Here is a 16,556-nt window from a genome sequence, read left to right on the forward strand (position 1 = left end):
GATGGAAGTACAGAGTATTTTGTTCAGTGAAATAAGTCAGTCAGAGAAAGAAATGTCATACGATTTCATTCATATGTGGAATTTAAGAAACAAAATAAGTGAGCAAAGGAGAAAAGAGAGAGAGAGGCAAACCAAGAAATACACTCTTTTCTCTTTTTGTTTATTTATTTTTGAGAAAGAAAGAGCACAAGTCGGGTAGGGGCAAAGACAGAGGGAGACACCAAATCTGAAGCAGGCTGCAGCCCTGTTCAGCACAGACCCCAAGGTGGGGTCAAACCCACAAATCATGAGATCATGGCCTGAGCTGAAGTCGGACACTTAACCAACTGAGCCACCCAGGTGCCCTGAAACAGACTCGTAACTATAGAGAACAAACTAATGGTTACCAGAGGGGAGGTGGAGGGAAAGGTGATATAGGTGATGGGAATGAAGGAGTGTGCATGTGATCAAACCAGGTGTTGTATAAAAGTGTTGATCACTATATCACCTGAAACTAATATTACACTGTATATTAACTATCTGGAATTTAAATAAAAGCTTTAAAAAGTAAAAGTCATATGAATATTTGAAATAAAAATTAATGTAGGAGATCATACAGTGCTTTTGGTTTCTTTGGAGAAATGCATACCCAGTAATGGAGTTAATAAAGTACCAATATTTTTGACCCACAGTTGTGAATCCTTGGATTTCTAGTGAATTTATTCAATTACTGGTAATTTATATTCCTAAAGTATACTAGTCCTTGGAACTTCCCTTGTTAGTTTACTGGGTTGGCATGTGTAAACACGCACTCACGTGCACACACACAAACACCCACACACACATGCTCACTAAACATTTATTTCAGGTGGTCATATCCCATTAGTGATATATTAACTCCATGGTTCTCCTTGGTAATGCAGGTGAATTCCAATGGAGAACACCACTTGGGTGGCCAACCATACTGGACAATCAGATTTTGACCTGGTGGGACTCTTCAGTCAATCCAAGAACCCAGCTCTGCTTTGTGTGGTCATTTTTGTGGTTTTCCTGATGGCCTTGTCTGGAAACATTATCTTGATCTTTGTGATATATTGTGATACCCAACTTCACAAAACCATGTACCTCTTTATCACTCAGTTGTCTCTCATGGATGTGATGTACATTTCTGTCACTGTGCCCAAGATGCTCATGGATAAGGTCGTGGGTATGAATAAGATCTCAGCCCCCGAATGTGGGATGCAGATGTTTCTCTATTTGACACTAGCAGGCTCAGAATTTTTCGTTCTATCGGCTATGGCCTATGACTGCTATGTGGCCATCTGCCCTCCACTCCGTTATCCTATCCTCATGAACCATAGGGTGTGTTTCCTACTGGTCTCTTCCTCCTGGTTTCTGGGATCTCTGGATGGATTTATGCTCACACCCATCACCATGACCTTCCCCTTCTGCAGATCTCGGGAGATCCACCATTTCTTCTGTGAAGTCCCTGCTGTAATGAAACTTTCTTGCTCAGATACTTCCTTTTATGAGACATTCATGTACCTGTGTTGTGTCATCTCACTCCTCTTCCCTGTGACGGTCATTTCAGGTTCCTATTCTTTCAACCTCTTCACCATCCACAGAATGAACTCAGCAGAGGGACAGAAGAAGGCCTTTGCCACTTGTTCTTCCCACATGGCTGTGGTCATCCTCTTCTGTGGGGCTGCTGTGTATACCTACATGCTCCCCAACTCCTACCACACCCCTGAGAAGGACATGATTGTATCTTTCTTTTACACCATACTTACTCCTGTTCTAAACCCTTTAATTTATAGTCTTAGGAATAAGGATGTCACAAGGGCACTAAAAAAAATGTTAAATGTGGGATTTGTCTTTCAGGAAACTATAACGTAGGAAATATTTGTACTAATGCTTTTCCTGCACTCTAGAAATTAAAACTGTAGGTATCCTGGGGCGCCTGGGTGGCTTAGTCGGTTAAGCATCCGACTTTTGCTTGGGTCATGATCTCGCGGTTCGTGGGTTCGAGCCCCGCGTCGGGCTCTGTGCTGACTGCCGGCTCAGAGCCTGGAGCCTGTTTCAGTCTATGACTCCCTCTCTCTCTGACCCTCCCCTGCTCACGCTGTCTCTCTCTCTCTCTCTCTCTCTCTCTCCTAGAAATAAATAAAAATAAATAAATAAAACTGTAGGATCCTATGCTAATGTTTTACCTCAAATTCTCATACCATGATATGTCACCACTCATTCATCCTTTTCAGTGAAATTCTTTTCCTTTGCCAGAAAGCTCATTTTTATACTTCTGCATTCAAAATATTTGTACATTTGAAATGTATCCAAGTTACATTTTTCTGAAGTATCCACTGAGATTCTATAGAAGAATATTCATATGCTTAAGAAATATGTAATAAAATATCATAAATGAAGATCATAAAGTGGGCAACTGGTGAAAAGAGATGGAAAGAGGTGGTAAAGCAAATGGGGTATAAAGTTAAGAGAGAATCTAGGCAAAATGCATATGAATATTAATTGTACTATTTTTTTATACTAATTTTCTGTAAATTTGAAATTACTTAAGAATAAAACATAAAATATCAGCCTTTTGTCTATTTTTAAAAGTTGTCCTTGGTTCATGGTGGCAGTGTAAGTGACAAGTCTTGAATATCATGCTCATGTTAATATGGTTGATCATTACTGCAACAATACATTTGTCAGCCTGCAATTAATTAGGTAAATTTTGCTCTTTAGGTTCCAAACCTGAAAACTTCTTGTCACCTCTCTGAATTCATTAGTACATTGTGTTAAAAGGTACTGTGGGAAAAATATTAACCTCAAGAAGGAAGGCTTAGGGAAGCTTTCCAGTAAAATGTAGTATTGAAGCTGAGATCTGAAGTACCTAACATTTTACACAAACAAGCAAAGGAAGATCATCAAATCTTCAATCATTCACTTTTTCAAAAAACACATTTTATGCTATATTATAATAAATACAACTAAAGCTAAGTTAATTTAACATATAAATAACAAATGTCCACTCCCCCTAAGGAATTTGATCCATAGGTATAGTTCGTGCAAATAGTTGCAATAAATACATACATACATTGTTTTAAGGTACATGTGGAAAGGGCACAGTTCATAAGTAAGCACCAGTTCTACGTATGACATACGAGTTCATCCAAACAAAGAGGCTGAAAAGAGACCATAGAGCTCAGTGTTGAATGATGACTGGATGCTACGTTCATATGACTATAGGAGCCTGGGACCATAGATCTTGCTTAAGGACATGATGCCACAAAAAGGAACACTAGGAGCAAAATTTAGGTGGTTAACCAAGTAGGAAAGAAATGCTCTAATGGGACCTCCTTTCTGGATTCACCTTATAGCCCAACTCTTGCTGTTTTGTGACCCAGGTATTTACAAATGATAATAAAATAAAGAGACATGGATTTTAGAAGGGTGAAATTAGTGGGAATCAATTGGAGAAGAGCAGCATTGGAAGTAAGGAGACCAGAAGTGTGAGGACAATGAGCTGAATACTGTTGATCTAAGTGGGATGGACCGTTCCAATTGAAATTAGGGGCTTTGAGACACAAGCAGGGTCATTTCCTAATTCTGGTGTGTTTTTTTTTTTTTTTAATGCATTCTAATTTGTGTGAGGTGATATTTTGGAGTGCTATTTATTTATAATTTCATGATTAGTGATTTCTTAACACCTTTCTTGTACCTTTTGGACATCCATATGTCTTCCTTGACATAGTGTCTATTCAGGTCTTCTGCCCATCTTTAAAACAGATTGCATGGGTTTTGTTGTTGTGTGGTGGTGGTGGTGGTGGTTATAAATTTGTATGAGTCCTTCATATATTTTGGATGTTAACCGCTTATCAGAAATACAATTAGCAGGGGCGCCTGGGTGGCTCAGTGGGTTAAGCGTCTGACTTCAGCTCAGGTCATGATCTCACAGTTGGTGGGTTCAAGCCCCGCGTCGGGCTCTGTGCTGACAGCTAGCTCAGAGCCTGCAGCCTGTTTCAGATTCTGTGTCTCCCTCTCTCTGTGACCCTCTCCTGCTCACGCTGTCTCTCTCTCTCTCTCAGAAATAAGTTTAAAAAACATTAATTTTTTTAAAGAAATACAATTTGCAAACATTTTCTCCCATACGTGGTTGCCTTTTCATTTTGTGGATGTGCTCTTTTGTTGTGAGGAAGCTTATTAGTTTGATGTAGTCCTACATATTCATTTTTGCTTTTGTTACCTTTGTTTTTGGTGTAAAAAAAGAACTATCACCAATTCTAATAACAAGGATCTTACTTATTATTTTGTCCTCTGGAAATTGTATAATTTTAGGTCTTATATTAAAAACCTTCAGTCCTCGTTGGGGCACCTGGGGGACTAAGTCGGTTAAGCGTTCGACTTCTGGTGAGATCATGATCTCGCGGTTCGTGGGTTCGAGCCCCACATTGGGCTCTATGCTGACAGGTTGCCTGGAGCCTGCTTCAGATTCTGTATTTCCCTCTCACTCTCTGACTCTCCCCTGCTTACGCTCTCTCTCTCTCTCAAAAATAAATAAAAACATTACAATTTTTTTAAAAAAATCTTTAATCTGTGTTGACTTAATTTTTGTATATAGTGCTGCCAAATAGCGGTCTAGTTTTATTTTTTTTTGCATGCATGTTTTTTGCAGATTTCCTAACATCATTAATTGAATAGATTGTCATTTGTTCATGTTATACTGATGGCTCCTTTGTCATTAATTAATTGCTATGTATGCATGGATATATTCCTGGGATCTTCATTCCGTTCCGCTGAATGGTGTGTCTGTGTTTATGCTAATACATACTGTTTGGATAACTGCAACTGTCATATAGTTTGAAATCGTGAAAGATAATTCTCCAGATTTATCCTTCTTTCTCAAGATTACTTGGCTATACAGGGTATTTTCTGGTTCCATACAAGAGTTAGGATTTTTCTGTTTCATTTCTATGAATTTTGACATTGGAATTTTATTAGGAATTGCATTTAATGTATCCTTTAGGTACAATGGAGATTTAAGTTTTTAAAATTTTTTTACATTTATTTCTTTTTTGAGAGAGAGACAGACAGAGAGAGTGAGAGCGAGAGAGAGAGAGAGGGAAAGAGAGAAAGCATGAGCGGGAGAAGGCAGAGAGAGAGGCAGCAGGCTACAGGTTGAAGCAGGCTACAGGCTGCGAGCTGTCAACACAGAGCCTGAGGCAGAGCTCGAACCCATGAACCATGAGATCATGACCTGAGCTGATGTTGGACGCTTAACCGACTGAATCTCTCAGGCACCCCTTTGGAGATTTTAATAATATCAATCTTTCCAACCCATCAACACCGTATATCTTTCCATTTATTTGTTTCCTCTTCAATGGTCTTTCATCATTGTCTTAGGGTTTTCAGTGTACAGGTCTTTCAATTATTTGTTTTAATGTGTTCCTTGGTATTTTATTTATTTGATACAATTATAAACGGAATTTTCCATTCTGTTTGTTATTAGTCTATAGAAATGAAACACATTTTTGTGTTTTGATTTTGTACACTGCAACTTTATGAATTTGTTTATTAATTCTAACAGATATTTTAGATCAGTCTTTAAGGTTTTGTATATATATATATATATCATCCTGTCTGCAAATAAAGACAGTTTTACTTCTTCCTTTCAAATTTGGACGAATTTCATTTCTTCTTGCCTAGTCACTCTGGCTCAGACTTACAATACTGTGCTGAATAAAACTAGTAAGAGAGAGCTTCCTTGTCTTGCTCCTGATCTTAGAAGGAAAAATTTAGCTTCTCATCTCTAAGTATGATGCTAACTGTGGGCTTGACATGTCTAGCCTTTATTATGCTGAGATAAATTTCCTCTATACCCAGTTTGTTGAGAATTTTTCTCATAAGTGGATGTTGAATTTTGTCAAATGTTTTCTCTACAGCTATAGAGGTAATATGATTTTTATCCTGCATTTTGTAAACGTGGTTTATCACGTTTATAAATTTTCAGAAGATTACCTTTTAATATCTGGAATAAATCCCATTTGATTTTGATGCATCCATATCCTTGGGAAAGCAAGGTTGATTTACTACATACAAAACAAACAATGAGATAAACCACACTAAGATAATAAAAATAAGAAGCATATGATTTGTTGATGAAATGCAGAAAAAATATTTGGCAAAGTTCACAGTCTATTCATGATAAAAATGTTCTACAAAATAGATATAAAAATTTCCTCAACACCATGAAGACCATTTATGGAAAGCCAACAACTAATATAATCAATGGAGACAGGCTAAAAGCTTTTTGTCTCAAATTTTGAGCACTAGAAGAACACATATATGACATCATGTTAAAATACTAATAAGAGCAATCAGATAAAAATAAGCAAAAGACATCCAAATGAGAAAAGAATATAAAATTATCTCTGTATGCAAATGACATATTTCTACGTGTATAGAATCTTAAGTACTCTACAAAAAAAAACCCTTAGTTATAACAAAATTCAGTAAAGTTTCAGATTACAAAATGAACATACAAAAACTGTTGCATTCCTTTATACTAGCAATGATCTACCCAAAAAGGAAATCAAGAGAACAACCTTAATGGAATAAATACTTAAGAATACTGAAGAGTTGAAAAACCTGTACACTGAGACCAATGGTACATTAATTGAAATAAATTGAAAAAGAGATAAATACATGAATGGTATCTCATGCTGATAGTTTGGATGAATTAATAGGGTTAATACACTCATACTACCCAATGCACTCCATTCACAATGAATTTCTGCCAAATTTCCAATGACAGTTTACATAATGGAAATAAAAAACATCTAAAAATTTTATGGAACTACAAAAGATTCTGGAAAAACAATGTCCTCTTGAGAAAGAGGTGCAGATTTAGAGATATCATGCTTATTTTAAAATTTTTAATTGTTTTATTTTCAGAGAGAAAGAGCATGAGTGGGAGAGAGGGGCACAGGGAGAGAATTCCAAAGAGGCTCCATGCTCAGTGCTGAGCCCAACACAGTGCTCAATCCCACAACCTTAGGATCATGACCTGAGCAAAAATCAAGAGTTGGTCACTCAACCAACTGAGTCACACAGTCACCCAGAGGTATCATGCTTCTTGATGCCAAATTATATTACAAAAATGTAGTCATCTAAATAGGCTTATACAAGCATTAAAAAATGGAAACAAATCAGGCCACAAGAAAAGAATAAAGATCCAATAAATAACCCAAGCATACATGATCAGCTAATTTTGATAAGAACACAAAGCACATAATTACAAAATGGGAAAGGGTTAGTTCCTTTTGTTAATGATACTGGGAAAACTGGATGTCCACATTTAAAATAAAATAAATGGACCCATATCTTATATGATACACAAAAATGAACTTTAGCAAAATAAGTCAGAGAAAGAAATACCATATGATTTCGTTCATATGTGGAATTTGAAGAAAAAAAAAGCATAGGGAGAAAAGAAAGAGAGACAAACCAAGAAAAAGACTCTTAACTATAGAGCATAAACAGATGGTTATCAGAGAGGAAGTGGGTGTGGGATGGATTATAGCGGTGATAGGGATAAAGAAGATCCCTTGTTATGATGAGCATGAGTGTTGTATGGAAGTATCAAATCACTAAATTCTACACTGGAAAATAATATTACAATGTATATTAAACTAACTGAAAATTAAATAAAACTTGGAGGGGAAAGTAAGATATATATATATGTATAACTTATAAAATTAAATACCCAAAAACAAATAATTCAATGAGCATAAGAGAAGGGTAAACATTTTTCCAAAAAAAGATGTACAGAAAGTAAAAAAAAAAAAAAACTTGAAAAAAATGTGTCTTTTTCTGACTGACTAGTTTCACTTAGTAGTTCCATCCACATCATTGGAAATAGCAAGATTTCATTTTTTTATGGCTGAGTAATATTCCATTGCATATATACACCATTTCTTTATCTATTCATTAGTTGGTAACATTTGGAATCTCTCCGTAGTTTGGCTACTGTTGATAATGCTGCTATAAACATCAGGATGTATGTACCCCTTCAAATCTGTATTTTTGTATTCTTTGGGTAAATACCTAGTAGTGCAATTGCTGGATCTTAGTAGTTCTATTTTTAACTTTTGTAGAAATCCACATTGCTCTACAGAGTAAATCCTCAAGTTTGCATTTCCACCAACAGTTCAAAAAGGTTCCTCTTTCTCTGCTTCCTCTCCAACAGTTGTTTCTTCTCATTTTGATTTTACCCATTCTGGCAGATGCATAGTGATATCTCATTATAATATTTATTGTATTGCTCCGATAATGAGGAATGTTGAACATCTTTCAATGTGCCTGTTAGACACCTGGATGTCTTCTATGGAAAATAATCTTTTCATGTCCTCTGCCCATTTCTTAATTGGATTACTTGTATTTTTGGATGTTGAGTTTGGTAAGTTCTTTATATAATATTTTGTGTACTAACCCTTTATCCGACATGTAATTTACAAATAAATTCTCCCATCCCGTCGATTGCCTTTTAGTTCTGTTGATTGTTTCCTTCTCTGTGAAAATTTTTATCTTGATGATGTCTCAATAGTTTGTTTTTGCTTTTATTTCCCTTGCCTCCAGAGACATGTCTAATAAGAAGCTGCTGCAGCCAAAGTCAAAGAGGTCGTTGCATGTTCTCTCCTCTAGGTTAATGATGGTTTCCTGTCTTACATTTAGGTTCTTCATCCATTTTGAGTTTATTTTTGTCTATGCTTTAAGAAAGAGATCCAGGTTCATTCTGCATATCGCTGTCCAGGTTCCCTTTTAGTTTTGTTGATTGTTGCCATCACTGTGCAGAGGCTCTTTACCTAGATGAAGTTCCAATAGTTCTCTTATGCTTTTGTATCCATTGCCTCTGAAACCATGTCTAGTAAGAAGCATTCAGCCAAAGTCAAAGAGGGTGCTGCTTATGTTCTCCTCTAAGATTTTGTCTATCCAATATTTAGATCTTTCATGCATTTGGAATTCATTTCTGTGTAAGTTATTTAAAAAAAAAAGTGGTCCTGTATCATTCTTCTGGGTGTTCAGTTTTCCTAACAACATTTACTGAAGAGACTGTCTTTTCTCCATTGGATATTCTTTCTTTCTTTGTCAAAGATGAGTGGAACATTTAGTTGTGGGTCCCTTTCTGGGTTTTCTATTCTGTTCCATTGATGCCGTCTTGATAACTAAAGCTTTGTAATACATCTTGAAATCTGGAATCGTGATGTCTTCAGTTTTAGTTTTCTTTTTCAGGATGGCCTTGGCTATTTAGAAATTTCTGCAGTTCCATGCAAATTTTTAGATTCTTTGTTTTAGTTCTGTGAAAAATGCTGTTGTTATTTTGATGGTGATTTTACATTTAAATGTGTAGGTTACTTTGGGTAGTATAGACATTTTAACAATGTTTGCTCTTCCAATCGATGAGTGTAGAGTTCTTTTGCATTTCTTGGTGTCTTGTTCAATTTCTTTCATAATTATTCTATAGAATTTAGCATACAGATAGATCTTTTACCTCTTTAGTTAGGTTTATTTCTAGGAATCTAATATTTAAAGAGCAAGTGCAAAGTGAATCAATTCCTTGATTTGTTTTTCTGATGCTTTGTTATTAGTGTATAAAATTCAAATATACAATCTGTACATTGATTGTATATTTGGTGACTTTGCTGAATTCATATGTCCGTTCTAGAAATTCTTGAGTGGAGTCTTTCAGGAAGATTACAGGAATGTATCTTGAGGCAAGCCAGAACCTTTCCATTGCTCAGGGAACCCTTCCCCAGAGGACTGAAGAAGGTCCAAGCCACAGGGATTATGAAACATGGTTTATCAGAGATAAAATTCTGTAGGGAGGTGCCTCCTTGTCAGGCTGACAGCTTGGGCACGTCAGAGCAGAGGCGGGGAGTGGACAATGGAATGAAACAAAGGAGGGGTGCTTGATTTTGGGTTGGAGAGAGGGCAAAGTTCCTGTGTCTGAGATTAGGAAGCTGAATTAAATCATTTCCATGTTTCCTATGCATGCACATATACAACTGCACGCACATGGGTGCCACAGCATTCCACCGCAACCTACCCCAGTGAACTAAGAAGCACCACATGTGGAAAATGCCCTATCCAAATCCTGCACAACTGCACCCTTGAAGCACATCCCCTAGAATACCACCAAAACTCTCTGTGCCTGCTTAGTGTATGTAATATAAAGTGCTTCATAGTTTGAGTTCTAGGGGAAACTGGGTATAACTTCATTCAGGTTTCATTCTGTTTGCTGGTTTTTCTATTCATTTTTTTCCTCCTTTCTTTTGTTTTTCTTGGATATAGAAAGAGAAAACTTTATTTTTATTTTATTTTTTAAAGGATAAACTCTGAATATTTTTCTATGTTTTATTTATTTTTTGTAAAATTTTTATTCAATTTCACGTTACTTCATTTTATTCTATTTAATTATATACAGTTTTTTAATTTTTTAAGTTTTTTCATAACTTTAAAAAATTTTTTTCTTTCTTTTCATTCTGTTTTCTCTATTCTATCAAGCTTCTTTCAACGACCAGACCAAAACACACATAGGATCTAGCTATCTTTATTTGATTTTTTTGTTTTTAATTTTTAAAAAAATTTAATTTTTATGTTTTATTTTATTTTTTCTTCTTCCAAAATGACAAAATGAAGTAATTCACCCCAAAATAAGGAACAGGAAAAAATGACAGCCAGAGGCTTGATCAATACAGATACAATCAAGACGTCTTAACCAGAATTCAGAACCATGATAGTAAGAATACTAGCTGGAGTGGAAAAAAGCATAGAATCCCTTTCTGCAGAGATAAAATAAGTAAAATTTGGTCAGTACAAAATTGAAAATGCTAGGGGCCCCTGGATGACTCAGTGGGTTAAGCGTCCGACTTCAGCTCAGGTCATGATCTCACGGTTGGTGGGTTCAAGCCCTATGTTAGGCTCTGTGGTCTCCACTAGCTCAGAGCCTAGAGCATGCTTAAGATTCTGTGTCTCCCTCTTTCTCTGACCCTCACCTGCTCACACTGTCTCTCTCCCTCAGAAATAGATTAAAAAAAAACATTTTAAAAAATCGAAAATGCTATAACCAAGATGCCATCTCGAATGGATGCCTTGACAACATGGATGGACAAAGCAGAGCAGCAAATCAGTGATATATAAGACAAAATTCTGGAGCATAATGAAGCAGAAAAATAGAGGCAAACTAAGCAAAAGAGCATGATACAAGAATTAGAGAACTCACTGTCTTATTAAAAAGGAAGAACATCTGAATCATAGGGGTCCCAGATGATGAAGAGAGAGCAAGAGGGATAGAAGGTTTATGTAAGCAAATCATAGCATAAAACTTTCCTAACCTGGGGAAAGACATAAGCATCAAAAGCACAGAAAACTCCCAGCAGATTTAACAACAACAAAAAAAAATGATCATCAACAAGGGATATCATAGTCAAATTCACAAAATACACAGACAAGGAAAGAATTATGAAAGCAGCAATTTGGGGAAATAAAAGTCCTTAACCTGTAAGACGAGACAGACCATGTTTAAAGCAAGCCTATCCACAGAAATTTAGCGGGCTATAAAAGAGTGACATATATTCAATGTACTGACTCAGAAAAATACGCAACCAAGAATTCTTTATCCGTCAAGTTTGTCATTCAGAATAGAAAGAGAGATAAAGAGCTTTCCAGACAAACAAAAACTAAAGGAGTTTGTGACTAATAAATCAACCCACAAGAAATTTTAAGCTGGAATCGTTGAGGGGAGGAAAGACAAAACAAAATGAAACAAAAAAAAAGACCAAAAGCAACAAACTAGAAAGGCCCAGAGAACATCACCAAAAACACCAACTCTACAGGAGGCACAACTGCACTAAATTCATATCTTTCAGTACTCACTCTAAACGTCAATGGACTAAACCCTCTAATCAAAGACATAGGGCATTAGAATGGATAAGAAAACAAGACCCATATGTGTACTGCTTACAAGAGTAAGCAGTACATTTAGACCTAAGGACTAGGTCTTTAGACCTAAGGACATCTACAGATTGAAAGTAAGGGGATGAAGAACCATCTATCATACTAATGGTCACCAGAGGAAAGCTGGAGCAGCCATACTTATATCAAAGTCGATTTAAAAATAAGGACTGTAGGGACGCCTGGGTGGCTCAGTCATTTAAGCATCCGACTTTGGCTCAGGTGAGTCACGAATCTTGCAGTTCGTGAGTTCAAGCCCCACATCGGGCTCTGTGCTGATGGTGTGGAGCCTGCTTGGGATTTTCCCTCTCTCCCTCTCTCTCTCTCTGCTCTTCTCCCCCGCCCCCCCCCGCTCGCTCGCTCTCTCTCTCTCTCCCTCTTCCTTTCAAAATAAAAAACTTTTAAAAAATAAAAAAATAAAGACTGTACAATCGATGAAGAAGGGCACTATATCAAAATTAAAGGTTCTATCCACCAAGATCTAACAACTGTAAACATTTATGCCCCTACTGTGAAAACATCCAAATATATAAATCAATTAATTACAAACATACAGAAACTCATTGATAATAATACCATAATATCAGGGAATTTCAACACCCCACTTATAGGATTGGACAGATGATGTAAGCGTAAAATCTATCAGGTTGTAGGAGCCCAACAGTGACGACAAGAAAGAATGGTTGGGCGGAGCATGACTGCATACAGGATGTTCTGCCAAGGGGCCTGCACACAATATCCAAGGTTAATGGTCCGCTCGCAAACGAGGGAATGTGCCCTCCTTGAAAATAGGGAGGAGGCTGGAGTTCTGGGCAGGCTTCTTAGTAGATATGTTGTGGTCACTGTTTCCCTTTGTTCCCCCCGTCCTTGGAATGTGCTTGGCTAAAAGAATGCGTTTCTTAGATTTTGGTATGTGTCCAGCTACTGGGGTATAATAATAAACCACACGAAGTCTCGGGGAGATTTTTCTCCCTCCGACCGGAGTTGTGTCTTTGTCTGTCTTTGTGTGTCTTGTCTTTTTGTCATTTCATTTACTACATCTGGCGCCCAACGTGGGGCAAGAAATGGAGGGCGAACGAAACCGAAAGGGTGAGTACCCCTTGGGGATTGTAAGTCCAAGGCAGGGGAACTTTCGGGAAAATCATGGGGAATTCCCCACCAGCAAAGGCACAATACATGGAGCTAGTCAAAGGACTTCTCCACTCCATCGGGGTGAAGGCATCTAGTCGCCGTTTAGCAGAGTTATTCCACCTTGTGGAGCAGCATTGTTATGGGTTTAAGTGCCAACCTGAAGTGCAATTAAACTTAAAGGAATGGAAATTAATACAAAAGGAATTACGGTGACAGCATCAGAAGGGTAACATAATTCCTTTGAAATTGTGGACTCTATGTAGTGCTATCACTCAAGCACTTGCATTGTTTTCTATAGGTAGTGAAACTAAAACTGTAAAATCTGAGGTGATTTATGAGGAAGTCCCTAATGAAAAACCAAACGAATCAAACGCTGCCGCTTTAAATGATGCTTTCACGGCAGCCACTTTGCATTCCAGGGAAGGGGAATCAGATATCGCATCTGACAGTTCTAATGAGTCCTCCTCGTCGTCTGACGGGAACGACGAGGTGGATAAAATAACCCAACTTTTTCAACAATGGTGGAGGACACAAAATGAAGGAACAAAGAAGGCTCCTACTCCCACGGCCCCTCCTTATACTTCTTTTTCTGGTATCTCATGGGGCTCTGGATGTAGGCTGAGAGGGGCGCTCCTTCTCATTTTCCGTGTCCATGTTCTATGATGATGATATCCCTGCGCCTTCTGGTGGTTTTGTAGATCCTCCACAATTATTCCCAATTCAGCGGCAAGCAGCTCCCAACAATATGATTAATATTCAATATTTGCCTTTTGAATATAAAATTTTCAAGGATCTTAAGGCTGCTGTTGCTCAATATGGTCCCAAATCCCCTTTTGTACTAGCTATGTTCGATTCTATAGGGAAAACAAAATTGGTTCTTCCCCTGGATTGAGAGGCCATAGCCCAGGCTGTGCTTGAAGGATCCCAATGGTTGCAATTAAGAAGTTGGTGGGAAGAAAAAGCCCAAAAACAGGCTCGAATTAATGAGGGACAAAACCCTCCTGGTCCTCTAGAAGATAAATTGATAGGAATAGTACAGTTTCGAGCCTTAGCAGAGCAGGCTCAATATTCTGGCCAGGACTTGCAACAAATGCGCCAAGTATTTCTTAAAGCTTGGCGTCATGTTGTACCGACTGGTCACACTCAGCCCTCTTTTACAAAAACTGTACAAGGACCCAATGAACCCTATACTGATTTTCTTACTAGATTGCGGGTGGCTGTTAAGCGGGCTGTTGGACGTGATAAAATCTCGGAGATACTTTTACAAACACTTGCTTTTGAAAATGCGAACCCGGAATGTAAACTTGTTTTGGGCCCTTTGAAGGGGCAGGGAGCTTCTATAGCTGAATATATTAGAGCTTGTTTGGGAGTGGGAGGAGTTGGACATAATGCTACTGTTTTTGCTACTGCCTTGGCTCAAACTATGAAGCCCTCTAAGGGCGGAAATTGTTACCATTGTGGGAAACCTGGACATATGAAAAAGAACTGCAAAAAATTGAAGACAAAACAAGGATATGCAAAACAAAATAAGCCTCCTGGGCTTTGCCACCGATGTGGTAGAGGGTTTCACTGGGCTAATGAATGTCGTTCTAAAACTGACAAATAAGGTAATCCCATTGGTAACCCACACTCGGGAAACTACTTAGCAGGCCTCAGTCCCCGGGACCCAGGAACAATGCCGGGGACTCAGTGGGCTGCACCTCCCACTCCTCAAGTAACCCCTTTGTTCCCCAGCAACCCTTAGAAATGACTACTACATCAGGAATAACCAAACCTTTAATGGTGTCAGATTTATGCTCTGCAACCTCAAGAAGTACTGCTGCTGACTTGCCTCTTGCTGAAAATGTTCTCTTGTCTCCGGGAGGTGGCATTTATAAATTAAGAACAAATATATTTGGCCCATTGCCTAAAGGCACCTTTGGCTTAATATTGGGCCACAGCAGCGCAGCTTTAAGAGGTCTAACCATAATTCCTGGAGTGATAGACTCTGATTTTGTTGGAGAAATTTTAATCATGGTTTCTACTTCTATTACGCTTTCACTATTAGCTGGAGAACGTATAGCACAAATACTTCTTTTATCTTATCTTCCCTTTTCTGCTCTTCCTAATGAAAGGTCAGGAGGTTTTGAAAGTACTGGGCAACATATATTTTGGGAAATGCTTATCAAGGATTCTCGCCCTGTTCTTTCCTTGACCATACAAGGAAGGAACTTTAAAGGGTTAATAGACACAGGGGCAGATGTCTCAGTCATTTCCTCTCAACAATGGCCCCAGGAATGGAACAAAGAAAAAAGTCCTCTAATGCTGACAGGATTAGGCTCTATTGCCAATGTTTGGAAGAGTATTCATCCTTTACAATACCAGTTTCATAATGAAAAAACAGTTTTTATCACCTTTTATATTGTTAATATACCTATTAATATATGGGGAAGAGATCTTCTCTCGCCCATGGGGGCTGCTGTAGCCATTCCGTCAGGAAACTAGTGGCCACTGCTCAAATTCCTAGAGTGCTCCCTTTAAAACGGATAATTCATACCCCTAAATGGGTTGAGCAGTGGCCATTACCAAAAATAAAGCTCGAGGCCTTAGAGCAATTAGTATCAGAGCAATTTCAACTTGGCCATATAGAGCCTTCTACTTCCCCTTGGAATTCTCCTGTATTTGTTATAAAAAAGAAATCTGGAAAATGGAGAATGTTGACTGATTTAAGAGAAGTTAATAAATGTATTGAACCTATAGGAACTTTACAATTGGGCCTTCCTTCTCCTGCTCTCATTCCTCAAAATTGGTCCTTAATGGTACTATATCTTAAGGATTGTTTTTTTACTATTCCTTTACAATTACAAGATAGAGATAAATTTGCTTTCACGGTTCCTGTTCTTAATCACGCTCAACCTGTTAAGCGCTATCAATGGACAGTCTTGTCACAGGGAATGATAAATAGTCCTACCTTATGTCAAGAGTTTGTAGCTCGTTCCTTATAGTCTATCTGTCAAGAGTATCCTAATTATATTCTCTATCATTATATGGATGATCTCTTATTGGCAGCTCCCAATATTGCTGAACGTGATAAATTCTTCTTAAAGGTACTGGAAGCTTTAAAACAATATAACTTACATATAGCGCCAGAAAAAGTTCAAAAGGATTTTCCCATTTCTTATTTAGGGACAATATTAGACCAACACCGAATCCGGCCTCAGAAATTACAAATTAGAAGAGACCATTTGAAAACTTTAAATGACTTCCAAAAATTATTAGGAGATATTAATTGGCTACGCCCGGTGCTTGGAATTCCTACTTACCAATTACGACACTTATTTTCTACTTAAGAAGGAGACACAGCTTTAGATAGTCCCCGAATCTTAACCCCCTTGGCTTTGCAAGAACTTCAATTTGTTGAACAAAGATTAAATGATGGTTTTTTAACATATATT

At 37.7% G+C, this 16,556-nt stretch overlaps 1 protein-coding gene across 1 annotated transcript; it reads left to right on the forward strand.

Moving 5' to 3' along the window:
• Window positions 1–912: 912 nt before the first annotated feature.
• Window positions 913–1,875, forward strand: LOC144231229 (olfactory receptor 2T29-like). The gene has a single exon (XM_077763649.1). It carries the CDS (start codon window positions 913–915, stop codon window positions 1,873–1,875), a length of 963 nt encoding a protein of 320 aa, XP_077619775.1.
• The last annotated feature ends 14,681 nt before the right edge of the window (window positions 1,876–16,556 follow it).

The sequence above is a fragment of the Crocuta crocuta genome, unplaced genomic scaffold, assembly GCF_008692635.1.
Source record: "Crocuta crocuta isolate KB4526 unplaced genomic scaffold, BGI_CrCroc_1.0 scaffold513, whole genome shotgun sequence".
Taxonomy (NCBI): Eukaryota; Metazoa; Chordata; class Mammalia; order Carnivora; family Hyaenidae; genus Crocuta; species Crocuta crocuta.